At 38.2% G+C, this 18,626-nt stretch overlaps 1 protein-coding gene across 6 annotated transcripts in view; it reads left to right on the forward strand.

Moving 5' to 3' along the window:
- Syne1 (spectrin repeat containing nuclear envelope protein 1) overlaps positions 1-18,626 on the forward strand; it is a 421,786-nt gene that overhangs the window by 263,769 nt on the left and 139,391 nt on the right. For 5 of the 6 annotated variants that reach the window (XM_076858120.2, XM_076858112.2, XM_076858114.2 and 2 more), the window contains 8 exons: positions 462-647; positions 855-977; positions 1,187-1,369; positions 2,388-2,531; positions 6,365-6,556; positions 7,541-7,681; positions 14,187-14,354; positions 14,552-14,713. In XM_076858120.2, the coding sequence (XP_076714235.2) occupies positions 462-647; positions 855-977; positions 1,187-1,369; positions 2,388-2,531; positions 6,365-6,556; positions 7,541-7,681; positions 14,187-14,354; positions 14,552-14,713 (1,299 nt within the window). The remainder of the gene's footprint in view (positions 1-461; positions 648-854; positions 978-1,186; positions 1,370-2,387; positions 2,532-6,364; positions 6,557-7,540; positions 7,682-14,186; positions 14,355-14,551; positions 14,714-18,626) is intronic. The other variant, XM_076858113.2, reaches the window with a different exon arrangement.

Here is an 18,626-nt window from a genome sequence, read left to right on the forward strand (position 1 = left end):
CCAGCAAGTTGTAGCACATCTCACCTGAGGCATCTCTCAACATTTGGTCTCTCTCACTCTCCTTCTCATTTATTGCATATTTGTATGCATATATGTATGTGCATGAAATATCCACTTGTATTATTGTTAGTCCCAATAGATGACACCGTCCTGGATGATGAGTCTCTTGATATTTCAAGTCCACTTCTATCTTGTCTCACTTAACACAGGTGCTCAGAGTTTTCATTTGTAATGTTCTTGTCTTGTTTTCAAGTCTTCGGGCAATATGCATCCAGGATTTATCTGTAGAATATGAATGTTACTGCACAGTAGTTGTGTAGTGAGAACCACACAGTGCTGCCTGCAGGTAGTATAAATTTCCACTTAGTTCTCCTTACTCCTTCCCACACTGCACCATGTCAGTCACTGACCCTCTGCCTGCCTACCTGCCAATGATAATAAATATTGTCAATTCACTCTAGACCCTGCTAGAAGAGTCTGAAGAAATTTACACTGATCTGGAAGCAATGACGGAGAAATTGCAGTACCTCTCTAGTGTATACTATACAGAAAAGATGTCTCAACAAGTGGTGGAACTGGGACGGGAGACTGAGGAGTTGCGGCAGATGATCAAAATTCGAATGCAGAACCTCCAAGATGCAGCCAAGGTAAAAATAAATAAATAAATAAATAAATAAATAAATAAATAAATAAATAAATAGGGGAAAAAAAATCTATCACACACACACACAAAAAAAACACCAGTATTTCCACTGTGGAAAGATGGTGATGTTGTTTCTTGACTATGATGTTATTTTTAGGAATTTGGTCTGTAAGTGCAATAGACTGGTATTTATATGGATTTTCCTCTCCAGGATATGAAAAAATTTGAAGCGGAGCTGAAAAACTTACAAGCTGCTTTGGAACAAGCCCAGACCACCCTAACTTCTCCAGAAGTTGGGCGTTTGAGTCTCAAGGAACAACTGTCTCATCGACAGGTAAGCAAAAATACTTCAGGGCCAGTGGGCGAGGACCTATATTTTAAAAAGAGCCAGGCAAACTACTTTCTAAATTCAGTTATGGTCTTAGCACTAGATGCATTATTTGAAAACATACACATTCATAACTTGTGTCTAGAATCAGTCCGTGTCTTTTGCTTATGCACTAAATGATGGGAACATTAAATTTTTGAACTATGACTTTTCAGCATTTGCTGTCTGAGATGGAGTCACTAAAACCGAAGGTGCAAGCTGTGCAGCTCTGCCAGAGCGCTCTCCGGATCCCCGAGGACGTGGTGGCCAGCCTACCGCTCTGCCACGCTGCTCTGCAGTTGCAGGAGGAGGGGAGCCGGCTGCAGCACACAGCCATCCAGCAGTGCAACATCATGCAGGCAGGTGCAACTGTACCCCCAGGCTCCACGGTGGTGCCCACACCCACAGAGCCATGGCGGATGAGTCATGGGCTGCTTTTCTTAGCATTGTGTGGGTTCAGCCATCCAAACACATCCCAAATGTTAAATTTGACAGACTGTTTTGATTATATAAAACAAGGAGATTAAACTGCTATTATTTGGATCACCCACAAAAGCCTGAGAAGGCACTGTAAAAATATCTTTGGGTGAAAATCATCTTTTGAGGCTATTTTAAATAAAGAACAACTTGTGTAGGTTAATTTTGTATGCAATGATGTAGTTTTTGGCTTTTATTCACCTGAGAATCACCCAGAACCAGGAATATGGACTTACTGTTATCATATGCTGTAGAATTTTTTCATATTTCAGTTTATTGATTCATTAAATTCATTTTCTTGCTTAAGAAGCACACCCAAGCATTAACTCTTAATCTCTTCACCTAATAAGAAAAATAGCATTTTCCACCATAAAAAGGACATTAATTGCATAAATAGCCTCTCATTAAAATCTCTAGTGGTCCATTTGATCAGCTATCTTTGCTCCTTATACTACTTTGTAATTCCTTAGACATTCAATTCCTGAGGTTAGAAGTCATGCATAATTCATATTTTAATTCCCTACTGCAACCTTTAGCTGAGTGTCTTGTTATTCAGTATTTCTCAGGTGGAGAAATGAAACAATTCCATTTTACATGCTGCTTCTACCTTCTCACCATTACTTTTAATCTTCAGGAAAATGTGAAAAGAAAGAAAATTCTGATTAATCAACTATTTTTACTCCATTCATAGTTTGATTACAATATTTTAGAGGAAAAAAAAACTTGAAAATATCTGAGAATTTGGACCATCTAGGGATTTCACCCATCACTTCTTGTGTTCCCTAGAAACACAAGGAGACAGAAGTCAACCCTATCATCTGCAGACAGTGGTACAGTCACTTACTCAATTATTAATAGAGAAAGAAAACCATTTGTTGGTTATTTTTTTCCTTTCTAAAGGAGGCTGTTGTGCAGTATGAGCAATATGAGCAAGAAATGAAGCATCTCCAGCAACTGATAGAAGAAGCGCACGGAGAGATTGAGGACAAACCTGTGGCCACCAGCAACATCCAGGAGCTGCAAGCCCAGATTTCTCAGCACGAGGTGAGATGAAAGTGGTGGCCAAACACCAAGGGGAGGACACTGGCTTGATTGAGGACTAGAAGAGAATGCTTTTTTTTTTTTTTTTGTCCTGCACACAATGTGTCAGTTCCTGGGTAGCCAGTTTGGCTGTCTTTGCATTTTGAGTGCAGTTTTTGCTGACCCAGTAACACAAGTCTGCCCCTTGAGTCCACAGCCTCTGTGTTGTTCATGGCAGTTATTGACCAGGACACACTATTTCCTGCACCCAAAACAGTTAATACAAGTTAATACACTAAATATTTATATCTGAAAACACAGTCTGCTTCTGATTTTAAAGCCCATAAGAAACAACAATGCAAATGCTTTGCTGCATTGTTCACCCTTAAAAAAAAAAGTATTTCATATTAAAAAGAAAATTGTTTGCCCTTTAAAATATCAGCCATTTCAGTTCCTTTCACTAAAATCAGAAAATCGTCTATGTCATTCGTTTTGCTAATTTTTAGATGGGGCTAGTCAGCCTTTTCTCCATTTTCAAGTACACCTCCTTTTTGTCCTTCAGCATCGTGACGATCTTAGGCCCTGAACCCCCTTCATGCAGACCTCAGAGATTCTAGCCCTACAGTGATTGAGGCATTACACTTAGCAGTGCATTTCCTTTCCTGGCCAGTTAACTTCTATATGGGTCAAGTTCACTCTTTCCCTTGGGGGTTGGTTCTTAGCACCATGAATTTGGGTGACTTATTTCTCTGTGCCTAAGACATTTTATCCTTCTGTCTGCTCTATCTTAACTTTGCCATAAGAACAACAGTTTTAACAAACCAAATATCATAGTAAGATTTTCAGAAGATTCAAATGTTGCCTCTTAAGCTTGGAAAATCTTTCCATGCCCATTCCTAAATGTGATTTTTAAATTTCTTGATACTCATAGTATACTAATCACTTATGTTTATATATGATTTTCCAAAATAACTTAAATAAATATCCCACCTATATTTGCTTCTACAACTGTAGACTTCTTCTGTGTTTCTCTTAAGCATTGGTTAAAAGAAAACATACAAATTCTTGAGCCTATTTATGATGTGCAAATTACATTATATACTATAAATTTATCTCAAATCTATTCCTGTCTTGTAAGATGCAAAATTGTGTTACAATAGCTATTTTAATATGATCCTGAAAATATTTTTATGCCTTGCCTTGGAATAACAATTACTATTATTACCAAAGATTTTTTGTTTTATATTTTCAAAAACAACTTAAAAATTTTTACATCTTAAAAAAAAAAAAAAAAGATTAACTCTGTGAGGATTGGCTTCTTTAAAAACCTTTTTACCAATAAGAAAGCTTTTTGTTCATTGAAACTAGACTCAAACCCAGTATCTTTGGCTACAAATTCCATGACTTTTTCGCCATAGCAGAAACTATATAGTCTACAAATTGCAAAAGAAAAACGATGATGTCACAGGAAAGTCAATGACTTGCCCAAGGCCACAGAGTGAGCTCTCCACAGTCAACACAGACCGTGTCCTCCTGGCTCCCCGCCCAGGAGCCAGTTCATCTTGTCACACTTTCTCCTCACAAGTCTAAATATTCATGTGGATATTTGCCAGTTTTGTGATTGGGAACACATTTATAAAAATGTTTTATATATTATTTCATGAAAATAATGAGGTTTTATACCTGAACCTGTTTGAAGTTCATAGAATGTATAAAATAAACACAGGAAGGAAAGTGCTGAATGGAGAAAGGTCAAGTGATGATAATGTCAACATTGGGCCCAGGATTAGTTTTCTTGTGTTCTATGTCTGCTTTTAATTGAATTTCAATCTTAAGGTCAATCTGCTTTACCATATGGAAAACTTCCTTCAGCCCCCCAAAATTCCTAAATTGATTCACCTTTAAGGAATTCACATTTTATTTTATACAGTTTTTCAGAGGTTGCATTTGGTTTGAAAAGGATGATCCTGACACTTTTAAATCAAGAGAGAATACTCTTTCTGTTCTCTCCACCTAGCGCAGAAGATGTGCTCCAGTCCTGAACACAGAGGTCTACTGTCCTTTGCAGGCCACCATACCTGAAATCCCCAGTTTTGTATCATTTCCAAAAATACCTAGGGCAAATTAAGAATGGATGACACATTAACATTTTAGGACTCTATTTTATTTCAGCAGATTTGCCATAGCGTGAATATCCGACCCACAAAAGTCATATGATACAAGCAGGTTTTTCCTTAAGGAAGAAAGTTCTGGAATCACATGGGTTGATTGTGAAACAGATTCTCATAATGTTAGTAAATCAAACTCATTTGAAATGGTGACAGAGCTGCATTTTTAACAAATAACCCATCTGAGGTTTATCTACAATACAGCTGATATTCCACCTTAGAAAACAGGCACTTGCTCTCAGCATGGGCACACCTGTCTAGCCAGAGTACTGCAGTATAGAGCTTGACCAGCCATGTGGATACCACGTGAGTAAGGGATGAGGCTAACTTTGTCTACTTCACAATTTTCCTTACATTCACTATCATAGGGCAAGCCATTGTAAGCTCAGTATTCAGTAAGCCAGAAGATATCTCTTCTAGGTGCATATTAACTAGGAATAATATGTATCATTTACTGAGTACCCATGTGCAAGCCACAAGACTAGATGAAGAAAATAGCTATTTAATCACGAATTTCAAAATGTATATTAGGTTTAATTATCTGCAGCCACAAAAGTAATGATTTCTATTTTTTAAACTCTTGTTTTAAAAATTCCTACACTGCACTGTAAAAAGTCAAGAAGACAGTCATTGACTGAGTTCTGCTGGACTTGTTCTCCCTCTACTCTGTTTTGGTCAGGAGGAGAGAAACAGAACAACAGCAATAACAAAATGTTGCATTTTTGTATGCAACAGATACTCATATCTATGAATGAACTTATATATATACAAACACTACCATTTGAAGAGGTTGATGTTTATTATCATGGAATGTTTTCCATGTGAAACACTAAAAGTTTCTCAGACAAAGAAACCAAATAAAAGGAATAAAGAAAAAGCAGCAAAGTATTGTTTTAATATTTAGAGTTACCATGCTCCTAAAATGGATGTGGGTTACCTCTTTAAGAGCTATGTACTATATCCAGCATATTATTCCAAAAAGCTCTTAATAAATAAGCTCTTAGTAGAAGAAACCTGTATCTCTCTTAATTTCTTTTTCAAAAACAGATGTTAGAACAGCACTTTAAATCTAGTTTGAAGCATCAGAAACATTTGAGGCTTGGTGGAGTGAGAGAAAATGTAACACACGAACTAAACTGCAAACTTCAATCTGCAGAAATATTATTTCCCATGTAATATCCATCTTATCTAGAGGCAAAATAACTCCCTGTGGCCCCAGGAAGAGATTGGCAGTTAACTTGGTGACTATCATTGCCATTTCTTTTGGACTTGCTCAGTGGATGTAAAAGCTGAGCATTGCTTTTTTTTTTTTTTTTTTTTTTTGTAGTTATATTCATCACATGACCTAATTTCCATGGCATGAACCATCTGGTAAATTTTAGATGCTTTAGGCATTTTAAAGAAAGTTTCCGGTTCCCAAGGTGGGGAGTTCCTGATTGCACAGGGAGCGCCTCTCAGGAAAGTCCTTCCCTTGCAGCCGGTTCCCTGCGTCTTGCGGGTGCTGCGGGGCGGCGCCGTGGCCGCGGTGGGGCTCGGCGGGGAGATGCAGGCGGCTGCTGCTGCCACAGTCCACATCCTGCCTTGCAGGCTCTGCCATCCCATTGGCCGGCGCTGCAGGAAGATGAACGCCACTGCTTGTGTTTCCTTTTGATGCTGCTCTGACAACACCGGGGGAAAATGTTTTCTCAGGAGCTGGCGCAGAAAATCAAGGGCTACCAGGAGCAGATCGCCTCGTTGAATTCCAAGTGCAAGATGCTGACGATGAAAGCCAAGCATGCCACCATGCTGCTGACGGTGACCGAGGTGGAGGGGCTGGCGGAAGGCACTGAGGACCTGGACGGGGAGCTCCCCGCCTCTTCGACCCACCCCTCTGTGGTCATGGTAAGGATCCCGTCAGTCCCCACTGGCTTTTCCCTTTGGAGGGGAGCCTAGGTGCTGTTCCCAGAGCATTCCCAGGGCTTATTTTAGGGATCAGCTTTAGATCTTGCAGATTCCAATTAAGGAGCAGTTTCCTTAACTCCCTTTTGACTACAGTTGGGCCTGAGCCAGTCTTTGACACTGTCAACAGTGCCTGTTGAAATGAAACTATTTGCTTGAGGCTGCTGAATTACTTCACCTTGTCTAAGATCTGCCCTGCATTTATTTACAATTGAGCAATACTACAGAGAGGCTCTGAGCTTTATTTTTTAAAAAAGAAAAAGAAAAATCCTCTGTATATTGTTCTGGTGTCCTGAAGGATGGGAAAAATAAGATACGTATTTTTAATGATGTTCTTCAAGCTAACTAGTTGATTAGATGTGTGTGTATATTTGTTGTATAAATTTAGATGAGAAATTATTATAAGAAAAAGAAGAAATTTCAATGTTTAGCTTTAAATTAAAAGAAATACTCCATTAATCTCTATTTTGTATCATGATATTCCCATGCACTTTGCATTCATCTAAAATGCATTGACTGTTTTGGTAATGTCAGTATTTTATGGTGCTGTGTATTTCCCCTCCTATGTAATGTATAAACATATATGAGTCCATTTAGCAATATGCTACTGTGGATGCATTTATCTCCCTAGGACATTTGGAACGTGAGTTGTCATGAAAGGCCCTTTTCTCGTTTGTAGGATTTGTGATTTTTCAAGTCTTTTATAAAGACAAAATTTTTAAAAAATTAAGTTTTTAATTAGCAAAACTCTTGAATGTGGTATACATCTTTCATTCCTGTACTAACATAGAATTAATATGCAAATTGGAGTCTCAGTCATTCTAACCTTTGTTATATAATTGTTAGTTTTGACCTGTGCCAGGCCAGGTCTTTTGTTAACATAGCTAACTGATTTTCATGTCCTCTGGGATACATTTTATGTGGCAGATGACTGCAGGTCGCTGTCACACTTTGCTGTCACCTGTCACTGAGGAGTCTGGGGAGGAGGGAACCAACAGTGAGATTTCCTCTCCACCTGCCTGTCGCTCCCCTTCACCTGTGGCTAATACAGATGCTTCTGTTAACCAGGTACCTCCCCCTTGGTGTTCCTCTGACTGTGAACTCTGGGCAGATGCAGGACTCCATTCTCTCTCTTCCTTAGACTGTGGGTGTGAAGCTTGGATTTCATTGCATTTAGTTCTGGGGCCTCACCATTAGGTGTTATAGTCCCACAAACCATGATTGTCATGGGAGACTACTGGCCCAGTATGTCATCTCCTCTCCTGGGCCGCTGACAGTGAGATAAGTAAAAACTAGGTCATACAAATTACAACCTGGGAAGATCTCTTTTAAGATATGATGGCCTTTATTACTAATAATCATGTCAATGGGGTACTGCATCCTAACAGAAAATGAAAAGTCTCTGTCACTATTGTAAAATAACATAATTCTATGGCTATGTTAACATTCATTGAACATAGTGTTGATATTTACTAGCTCAGATTTTGATTATGGAAAACTTTTGTTCCTTATGTTATACTTTTTAAATTCCCTAATTGTGAAGAAATTTAAGGGATTTTTTCCAGGATATATTTTGGAATGCTTGGTAGATTTTAATTTTCTTATCTTTCAATAATCTTACAGTTTATTTCCTATAAAATCAGGCTAATATCTTGGTATGAGGTGGGTTTTAGCATTTACTATTGTAAAAATAGATTATATATAAATTAAATGTCAAACATTTTAAGAGCGATATTGGATAAAACTAAAAAAAGTACTTTTACAGTAACCCAGACCTTTAATGCATGTTAACTAAAACTTATTTTTTTAGCCAGAACAATTAAAAATAGTTTTAATCATGTTACTATGAAATTATGTACATGTTCGAAAGAGTAGAGATGTATTACCAAGGAAAAGCATGAAATAGAGCAAATGTTTTATAGGATATACTATAAATAATCATATTATTTTTATTTTAAAACAGAAACGTTCCAACAGAGACTTCTGTGATCAAAAGAACTCCCCTCCCAATTAAAAGAGAATATAAAATTGGCAAAACCTTTAGATAATACAGGGTTTTTTTTTGGTTAAAATCAATATAGCTCTGGGGAAGTTATTAACTCATTCTGCATCAAATATATTCTGAGCACCTGCTTGGCACAGATGAGGGGGCAGTGACCTCATGCACAAAGACTTTACCCTGGAGAGAGAGAGGTAAACACTGGTCAAATAAGAACAGAAGTAATAAGAGGAAATAAAAAAGAACAACCCAAAAGGAGAAGTTCAGGGGACCCTGGGTTGTTAGCAAACTGTTCTCTAAATTCTGATATAAAAATATATATTACTCATCTTTGATGAAATGTTCTTCCCTATAGTCACAGATGTTATTATAATCAGAGAAATTGGGCTCTAGTCAGCTGCTTATTGTATTCAAAAAAGTTTATTCTATATAATGTACTTAGAATTCTTAAGTTTTTCAAATTGGACAATTGTGATCTTGAGATGAACACTGTGGAAAGAATATATCTTTTCTAAAATTGAAAGTCTCCATGCTACTTAGCTCTTGTAAAGTGCCTTTTAGTGTACACATGAATGTGCCCCGTAAATGATAAAATGTGAAAGCATTATTATTATTTCTTGACTTAACTGTAAAGCTTAACAGCATCCTAAAACTGAGTGAGGTGAGATATTTTTGTTGGTTCCATGTTAAAAATTCTCCCCAATCACAGGAATATATCAATTAAATCACATCCTTCATCTAATACACTGATTAAGGGATGCTGTGAGTAATACTGGAAGGGTCTTTATTTAGGTTAACTTAGTCCCTTTACTCTGTGAAGCTGTTAAAAAGCCATCATATTAAGCTTGGCATTACTAGAACAAGTGAATGCCATTATTTTGGCCACACGTTATTCTTGCACAGTAGTGTAAATCAGAGTACAATAACAAACATGACCATGTAACCAGTGGTGCATTGGGTGACATAATTGTCTCTTGAAACTGAGGAGTATGTTTAGGATCCCCTTAAGTTCCAATTTTCAGACTCTAAGCCCTGTACAGAATGTGCACAGAGGTTTCAAGAAGCAGCCAAATATAACTGCTTTATAAAATCCCAGCTGTTACAGGTTTTGTGGTTGCTGTTTCTGTAAGTACATCTCCATTACCTAACTCCGTCTGGTTGTGCTTGTTGTTTCTGTAAGTAAGGCTCCATTACCTAACTCAGTCAGGGTGATCTGTCTGTGACAGTAGCTCCAAGGTAAAATACAATAACTTAGCTCACTGGAGAGAGAAACAATGATGCATCCCCAGAATTTGCCTCAGGCTTCTATGTCCCCTTAGATGCAGGACTTAAAGAGGTCACAGAAGAGGTAAGAGAAGTGAGTTTGCAAAGAGGGATAGCATAAAGGGCAAGCCACTGGCCTCTGGGTCAGAAGTGCCCATGAGTCTCAGTCCTTCCTCCACTGAGCTGAGTGCATCTGCCAAGTCCCTGCACACTCTTGTGTGTAAGTGTGAAACAATATTTCTTAATTTACAGAATTGTGAACATCAAATATGTTTCTAACCATCAAAGTACTTTTAAAACTGGAAAATGCAAATCAAAAAGTAGCTATGGCTACCCAGGTTTATTTCCTTAGCGATCTACTGGGTGATGATTCTCCTAACTTAGGTCCATAAGCAATGAGAGATATATTTCTAAGCATGATCTCTCACGATAGTAAGTGCTGACTTTTGTTTTTATTGTATCGATTTATTTTATTGAATTTATGTAGTTTTCAAACCAATTTATTCATCTATAAAAGGTGATATATTTTCAAATCCTTTTAAGAAACTAGTTGTCATTCCTGTCTTTAGGCCTGAGCCATATATACACACAGAGCCAAAGTTTTTTGGTGTGTGACAAGTTTATTTTGTTCTTGTTCTTTTGGAACCTTCTTTATTTATAATAGAATATTTAATTTAAACATTCTACCATATTTCAACCATGTTTTGCTTTTCCTTATCCATTTTATAAGACCCTTAGTGGATGCCTGAAACCATGTATAGTATTGAACCCATCTGTGTTTTTTCCTGTATATACCTACCCACAATGGAGTTCATTTACAAATGAGGTCCAGTGAGAGATTAACAATAATAACAGATCAATTATAACAATATACTCTAATAAAAGTTAATTGAAATTTATGAACTGTTTATTTCTGGAATTTTCCATTTAAAATTTTCATACTAAGATTGACTATGGGTAAATGAAATGGTAGAGACTTAAACCATGGATAAGGGAGAACTCCCGCCTTACTTTCCATGTGTATAAAATAGAATTGACAAAAGTGCTGTGACATGCATGATTTATTATTAGCATACATGCCTGCCTTTTGTTTACCAAACTCTCTAGTGTCCTCAGGAAAACTGTCACAGTCTTTAAAGAGCCCACAGTCTCTGTGAGAACAGGCAAATGATGAGACAAGGGTGGCAAGTGACCAGACAGGGTGAGATGGAGCAGAATGTGATAGGAGGCCATAGAGGAAGCACCTAAGCCAGATGGGCTTCAGATACAGGTCAAAGAAGGGGCCCCCTGTGGGAATCCATGGAGGCAGGAAGAAAAGTGACCCATCAAGGCAACTACAAGTAGTTTTAGAGAAACAAAGGTTTGGAGAAGTGGGGGCAGAAATGAGACTGAGGGGATGCTGGAAGCATACATCACCAAGGCCCTTGGAGGCCACACAAGTGAACTGGACTTCATCTAGAATTTAATAGCTAACTATCCAAGGGAGTTTAACAAGCAGCTATACACAGACTGAACTTCATAACAGACCACTCAGTAGATAGAGGTGGGAATAGTCAGTCAGGGAAGCCAGTTAGGGACAGAAGACACACACACTCATGCCTGGCTCATCTAGGTGCTAAAAATGGGAGAAACAGGCCAGAACCTCTGTGAAGGTTGCTGTGGGCATGTAGACACGGGGTCTAGTGACAATGATACATACCTTCAGGTTTGCAAAGGAAGCTGTGAGTCTGGATTTTTAATACAATCTATTTTAATGAGGATAATTAAAAAAAAAAAAAAAAAAACTTAAAACACCGTATGTACCAAACTAAAGGCATGCAGACCAGAGGCAGCCTGCAGGCTATCATTGCAGTCTTGGAGTTAGGAGGGTAGTTGCTGTAATGAGAATTTGAACCTTGATTCTGGGAGGGATATGCGTCAATAGAACTTTATCCTTACATAACCAGTGACTGGTGAGGATGAGAGGAAATTTATAGCTTAGATGGGTATAAGTTCCATGTATTGAGAGAGAGAAAAGCCTTTATCACTTTTTCCTGAATTCATTTCTCATTTTTGTGAAAATATTGAGTTTGAAGAGCCTGTGAGATATATGTGAGCAGCTGGATGTGTGAGCCTGGAGCTTATAAATTACCAATATTAAGGAGTTAGTGGAAAAATAAATTACAAAAGAGAAATATTGAATGACCAGGGAACTGAGAAGAGAACAGAGGAGTAAGTGGAAAGTATTTCCGAAAGACAGTGGTCAGTCGGTGCTATTGAATGCTGCAGAGAGGTCAAGCAAGGGCAGGACTGGAACACGGCTATCATATTTCAAGGGAAAGAAGCCACTGATGACGGTGGTAAGAGAGGCCTTATTGTGGTCATCAGGGCTGAAGTTCATTTGGGCATTGAGGGGTAGGTTGAGAGGGAGAGAGTGACATTGCTATATATACTGCCATTTTCAGAAGCTGGATTATGAAGTGACAGGTCAAGCCTGTGGCACAAACGGATCCATCTGCGATGATCCATCAAAGTGGGATGTGTGGACATTTCTAGATTGGGATATCAAGAAAAACAAAATTATAGAGAAAGAGCATGTCTAGGTATTTTTAGATGGGAGAGAGTTGTCTCTATATGCTGAGGAGAAAATCAACCAGAAGGAAAGGCCATTAATGAATTGGGGTCCTTGAAAAAGTTTATGGGACTCTGAGATCAGATGGGAGAGACCTCCTTTAGCAAGCCAACTGGCAAGCATGAGGTAAGGGTGAGTCCAAACAGAGCCAGATTTGTGAATATTTGAGCTGATGGCTCTGATTATGTGTATGTGTGTGTGTGTGTGTGTGTGTGTGTGTGTGTGTTTTATATGTTTCACTCTAGAAAGTAAATCTGAATTGAACAATGGTTAGGATTTTCCAGGTTTGTAAAGCCCAGGTTAAAGGGGCAAGGGAAACAAGAGTGTTGGCAAGAAAGGAGCATAAGTAACTTTAGACATAGCAAGAAATCCCTGTGGTGTGAACTGACTCAGTGAGGACCATGCTCAGGGTGTGGGGTCTGTAGTGGAGCTGAGGTGAGCAAGGAGCAGTGATATGAGCCTGTCAAGGACTTGGGAATGCCACAATAATGTACTCAAGATGGCACAGGGTCATCTTGAGTACATAAGATGTGGCCATGCCATCAAGAAGTGTTAAGGACTTATCTACAAGCCTCTGCACCAAATGCATAGGAGGTTTCATAGTCACTCAGATGTTATTTCATGTAGTCCTGAAAGTCACCCAGTGTTGAGCTGTGCACAAGATGCTGCAGTTGTACGTGTTCTTAGGAGAATGTCTACCAGATCTCAGGTGTCCTGACTCCCAGTCTAAACTCCGGCTGCTGCCCCACCCTGCTTCGGCCCTCTTACAGACCTGCAAAACACCAGACCCCTCTGGCCAGTGTTTCCATGGGGCTAGAGCCTTCTTTAATACTTCTTACCACTACATGGTTATCAGGAAGGTTCCAGCATTTTAACCTCATCTAATTATCTTCAACAGCACACTGTAAATTTAATGAACTTTATAATCACGACTCAGAATATAAACATTGCTCTCCCTACTCAATTTCCATTAAGATACAGATGCACATAGAAACTATTGAAAATACATCATTTCATATCTCAGTATAGTAAAATCACTACCATAAATACAAAACATGTAATATTACCCATGACCCGAGAGATTAAAAAAATTCAAAAGCATGGATTTTTACCATTCCCTTTGATCATATCTTACGTACTTCCAGGAAATGAATTGGAGAAAACTTTGTTTCTTAGTTTCAACTTCCTCATTACGTTTTCCTTTATTTAGTATTAACATTTTAAAATTAATTTCTATAAATAATTAAATCACAAATTTTGAAGATCTAGCTACAGCGTCAAAATGACTGTCTATATGTGTAACTTTCTTAAATCAAATACTTTTTAAAAGACGGTTCAGCACTCTGGTCAATACCTTGAATAACATTTTTAGAACCAGATCATTTAGAATTCCTCATTTTGCCATACTAGTCAATCAGTCTTTAAGTTCTTTGTATGCCCATTTTACCAAATATAAAATTAGTTTTGGTAACTTGAAATATTGGTAAAGTTATTTATTTCTTTTTAAATAAACCAAAATGTTAAAGCTATTTCAACATGCTTCTGTATGTGTAAATTCTTCTTGTTAACAAGAATTTACTGATTCATAGCCCCAGTGAGAGATGCAAATCCTAGACTTTCACTCACATGACAGTACCCAAAACAGGTTGTTCTAGACTCTGTTTTTCCTTTTGAATCCTCCACTGTGCTCTCCCTCGCAGGACATTGCTTATTACCAAGCTTTGTCGGCTGAGCGGCTACAAACAGATGCTGCGAGGATTCACCCCAGCACAGCGGCCTCCCAGGAGTTCTATGAACCAGGACTGGAGCCCTCTGCTACTGCCAAACTGGGTGATTTGCAGCGTTCTTGGGAAACCTTAAAAAACGTGGTAAGCCCTTGAAATGTGGGATTGGTTAAAGTCACCAGACACCCATTACCTTAGGTATTATCTTATGAAATGCTTACAGAGTGTTACACATCCACTACATGGCTGAATACCCTTGGGTAAAGCGGTGAGGAAAGAAATGTCGTAACCTGGAAGATAAGAGGTAAGAAACTGCTGGTAAGATCCCTTTTCTTGTTTAGATCAGTGAAAAGCAGCGCACCCTCTATGAAGCTTTGGAACGGCAGCAAAAGTACCAGGACTCCCTCCAGTCCATCTCAACCAAAATGGAGGCCATCGAGATGAAGCTTGGCGAGAGTCTCAAGCCCAGCAAGAGCCCAGAAAGCCAGATGGCCGAACATCAGGTAAAAATAGTGATGACTTCAACTTCCTGCATGATCAAATAGGTGCTACAGGCCTGTTGGTTGGGCCTGTGTTCCAGAGAGCAGACTGTCCATTCCGTCACTGCTTCAGGGGAGCTCTAATGAGGAAAAAAAGAAAATCAGACCTCCACTCTGATTATAAAAAGTTGTATGCATTAATATTGCTTTTGCACTTTTATTATACAAAGTGCATTTCCTTGCAGTTGCCAAATTGTTTTGATTTTGTTGTAGAATAACGTATCCCAAATCTCCTTCTCTAGATACTAGCCAGTATGCTCCCATCACTGCCCCATTATTGTCTAAGAAGCTTAAGTCTCAGACTTCAAAGGGCAAAGAAGGGAGGATAGGTGTTCTAGGTTCTAATCTTGTCAATGTTCTGACTTCAATCATTTTTAAAAGATTATACAAACTAGCAAAGCTTCAGTTTTAGATGAGAAACAGCGGATTGCATTCACCTAAATTAGAAAATGATGTTAAAAATTCATCAACTTAAAATTCCTGCTAAGAACTGTGCATATTTTAAAGTCTAGTTGGTACTTTAGCAATATTATCAGATGTGCTATTAACAACACAATCATATTTGTGTGCTATAACTGGGGCCTGAGGAAAAGTAAGATATTTTTAGACATGAATGAAGAGCTATAAAAGCATGATGTGCTTATTAGCTTTATCTGCTCTACATCTTTATGGTTTTAGAAGCAAGGATAACCTTAGACTATGTTGCATTCTTTTGCAATACAGGGAGGGCCTTACAGTATAACAGAAAAATGAGAACATTTCATCTAAAGACAGCATATTGAGAAATAGTGGTTTCAAATTTTTGTCACCCTGGTAACTTCTCAAGATAGAGATCAAGTGCATAGCACCCATTCCAGAACTTATTTTGATAAACTTCCTTCAGAAGGTCTTTCTGCCATGCGGAAGTCACCATAATCCTCCAGATTTAGGAAGTGTTCCGTGAAAGTGTGTAATTAGAACTGACCTTTGTTATTCTAGACCAGGTGGCTCTTCCAGTGCTCTTTTCCTCTGAGCCCCACCGATTCTCTTAATCTTATTCTAGACCAGGTGGCTATTCTACTGCTCTCCAAAGTCCTTTACCTTCCAGAAGGGCCTCAGGGTTGTGCAGTCCTGTTTAACCGATGCTCTGGTCTTCTAATGGCCAACAGCCACCTCATTCTCATCTGAAGGGGTGTCCTGTTGCCCCCAGGGTGTTCCTGGCACTCCTTGCTGTTCCCAATCCCTTAGTTCTGATTGTCCTGTTGTCCCCTGGACCTTGTCTTCATGTCATCTGTAGAAGGGGAGTGCCTCCCCACCTCCCCATTTGATGAAAGTGCTGCTGGCCAGCTTGGGCTGTCCTACATATGGTCACTTTGTTTTAGCATCCAAAAGGAACATAGCATGCATTTTCTGAGGGCTACACCAGAGAGAAGTTAATAGTCAGACACTCAAATTCTTGAAGCTGATGAAATATAGGAAGGTTTAAATAGTTTTTCTCTCTACCTTCAGGTCACATCCACCTTCATTCAAGGTCCATTGCCCTCTAAGGCCACCGTTCCCAAAACCCTTCACTGGCTTTTACAGGAGTTAGGAATGGCAGGGAAACAGGATTCTGGTGACTAGCCATGACTTTCAGTTCTTAATTGAAAATGTGAGTTAGCTTCCACACCATTCATCAGGCTTTAGTATGAAATAACACATAAATGGACTATAAAGCAAAATTATTATTTCGTTCAAAGGATTTAGTTTAAAACACTCGAAACTGCACACTAGTATTAAGCATTATACATTGAAAGTGAAACTGACTCTTCTTCTAATTAAGGCCAATCACAACTCTGTTGATTTTTTGGTCCCTTTATGAATTAAGAACTGCAGTGCTAACCATAATAGCTGTGAGAAAATGTAACTGATTTGATGATTATTACCGGACATCGGGGCTCAGTAATGATATTCGTGGCTCTAATGGGAGAAAGAGAAAATGTAAAGAACATTCAATATAATTTCATATATCACCAGAAATCTAACATTTTACATCTGACCAATTTTTGCTACTTTTTACTGTCTGTGCCTAAGTTCTACAGATTCTGGGACAGAGCTGCCCACGAGAAAAGCTAATGGTATTACAAAATCTAAATGTGTTCTTGGCTTCTGGAATCATCCTTTAAAAATGCCAAGCACTATTATAAAATTGCTGTTTTTACAATTTTGAAAAAGTCCAGTATGCTTTTTATATTTTTAAAAAATTATATAAATACTCTCATTGTTATTCCTTTCTTCTTAGAAGTATAGTTTCTTTATAGTTAACTCAATTCCCACATATCCCTCCAAATACTTCTCTAAGTAATCTAGGTGGAGTAACCCAGGCTGACCTGGAACTTGTGTTCTTCCTGCCTCAGCATCCCAGATTACAGGTGTGCACCACCATGCTGGGCTCAGTGGAAAATAGGCTATTCTTAATTTGAACAGTCACCACCTCCATTTAATCTCTATAAAATGTTCCAAAGCATTTTCCTCACTCCAAAAGAATACCCTACCCATTAAGCTTAACTGCTGCTGTCTCTAAAGTATGAACAGAAGCCTGAATCTAACAGGATGAAAAACAGCAGTTTTTACAGCACCTAATCCTTTTGTTGCTTAATTCAGAAAGCAATTTTAGAATAGTTTGAGTTAGAAATGAAGCCAGCAATTTAGCAGCACACCTGGTTGATCAGATCCACGGAGATTAAATGAGGACACGTATTGATTTTTTGATTGCTTCATGATTCAGATATCAATTTTTTCTATCATGAATTAGAATAAATTAAGTTCAACTAGAGGTGTTGAGCACCTATGATGCACACATCAGAAAGACACACTTTTCATTAATATATGATTAAAAAATCTGCTATAGTGGTGGTGGGAATTACCAACACGTTGCACAGAAAGTTAAATGTAACTGTGGGCTAGAGTAGTGGAAGTAGATTAAATGAGACTTAGCAAGAACTTTGCGGAGATAGAGTTTAAAAAGTTGGAATGACAACAGGAGTGGGTAGGAGGCACTATAAATGTAAATGTGTGTGGAAAGAGAGTGAGCATGGTGTGAAACCATGAGCAGGCTCTTCTTGCTTCTGTGAAGGATCAGTGCAAAGCAAAGAGACATAACGAGGTCAGTCTAATTATGGAGGAGCCTATAAAATCAGACCAAATAATATGATTTTATACTTTTGGAAATCGGGTAAAGCAAGTGATCATATAACATTAGAAAATAAGTTTCTAAGACAAAAAGTACTTTGAATCATAACAAAAGGGACCATATATTAATTCGATACAATCTTGTTTAAAAATCTCAGCAAGTTTTTTTGATGGAGATAAATAAGCGAACTCTAAAATATATTGCAAAAATATCAAATGCAAAAATGTCAAGAGCAGCCAAGACAACCTTGAGGAAGATGAATAGAGTTGAAAGACACATCCTACCAGATTGTAAGACTTATAAAGCTCTAAGAACTGAGATAGTATGGCATCTGTCAATGGGACAGAATTAGAGGCCAGAAACAGACTCACATCTACATAGATACTTGGCTTATGGCAAAGATTGCACTATAAAACAATAGGTGAAGGAAAAAGAGTAATTTTGATTCCTACCTACAATGGACACAAAAAATAAGTTTAGATGAATTATCTATCTCAACATAGTGTCAGGACCAAAAAAAGAAATAAAAGGGGGGGGGGGGAATTAAAATAGTGCTTCCAAACTGTCTACGGTGAATATCTTTTCTTAATTTCTAATCCATCAAAGACTAACACTTTGTAAAATTAAATGAAAGCTTGTTTGATGTTATGACAATGTCAAATTGCTATAAAATTTCTTAACACCTGTTCTCTATCTTTATCTTATAAAAAACCTGTGCCAAACTTT

The sequence above is a fragment of the Callospermophilus lateralis genome, chromosome 6, assembly GCF_048772815.1.
Source record: "Callospermophilus lateralis isolate mCalLat2 chromosome 6, mCalLat2.hap1, whole genome shotgun sequence".
Lineage (NCBI taxonomy): Eukaryota > Metazoa > Chordata > Mammalia > Rodentia > Sciuridae > Callospermophilus > Callospermophilus lateralis.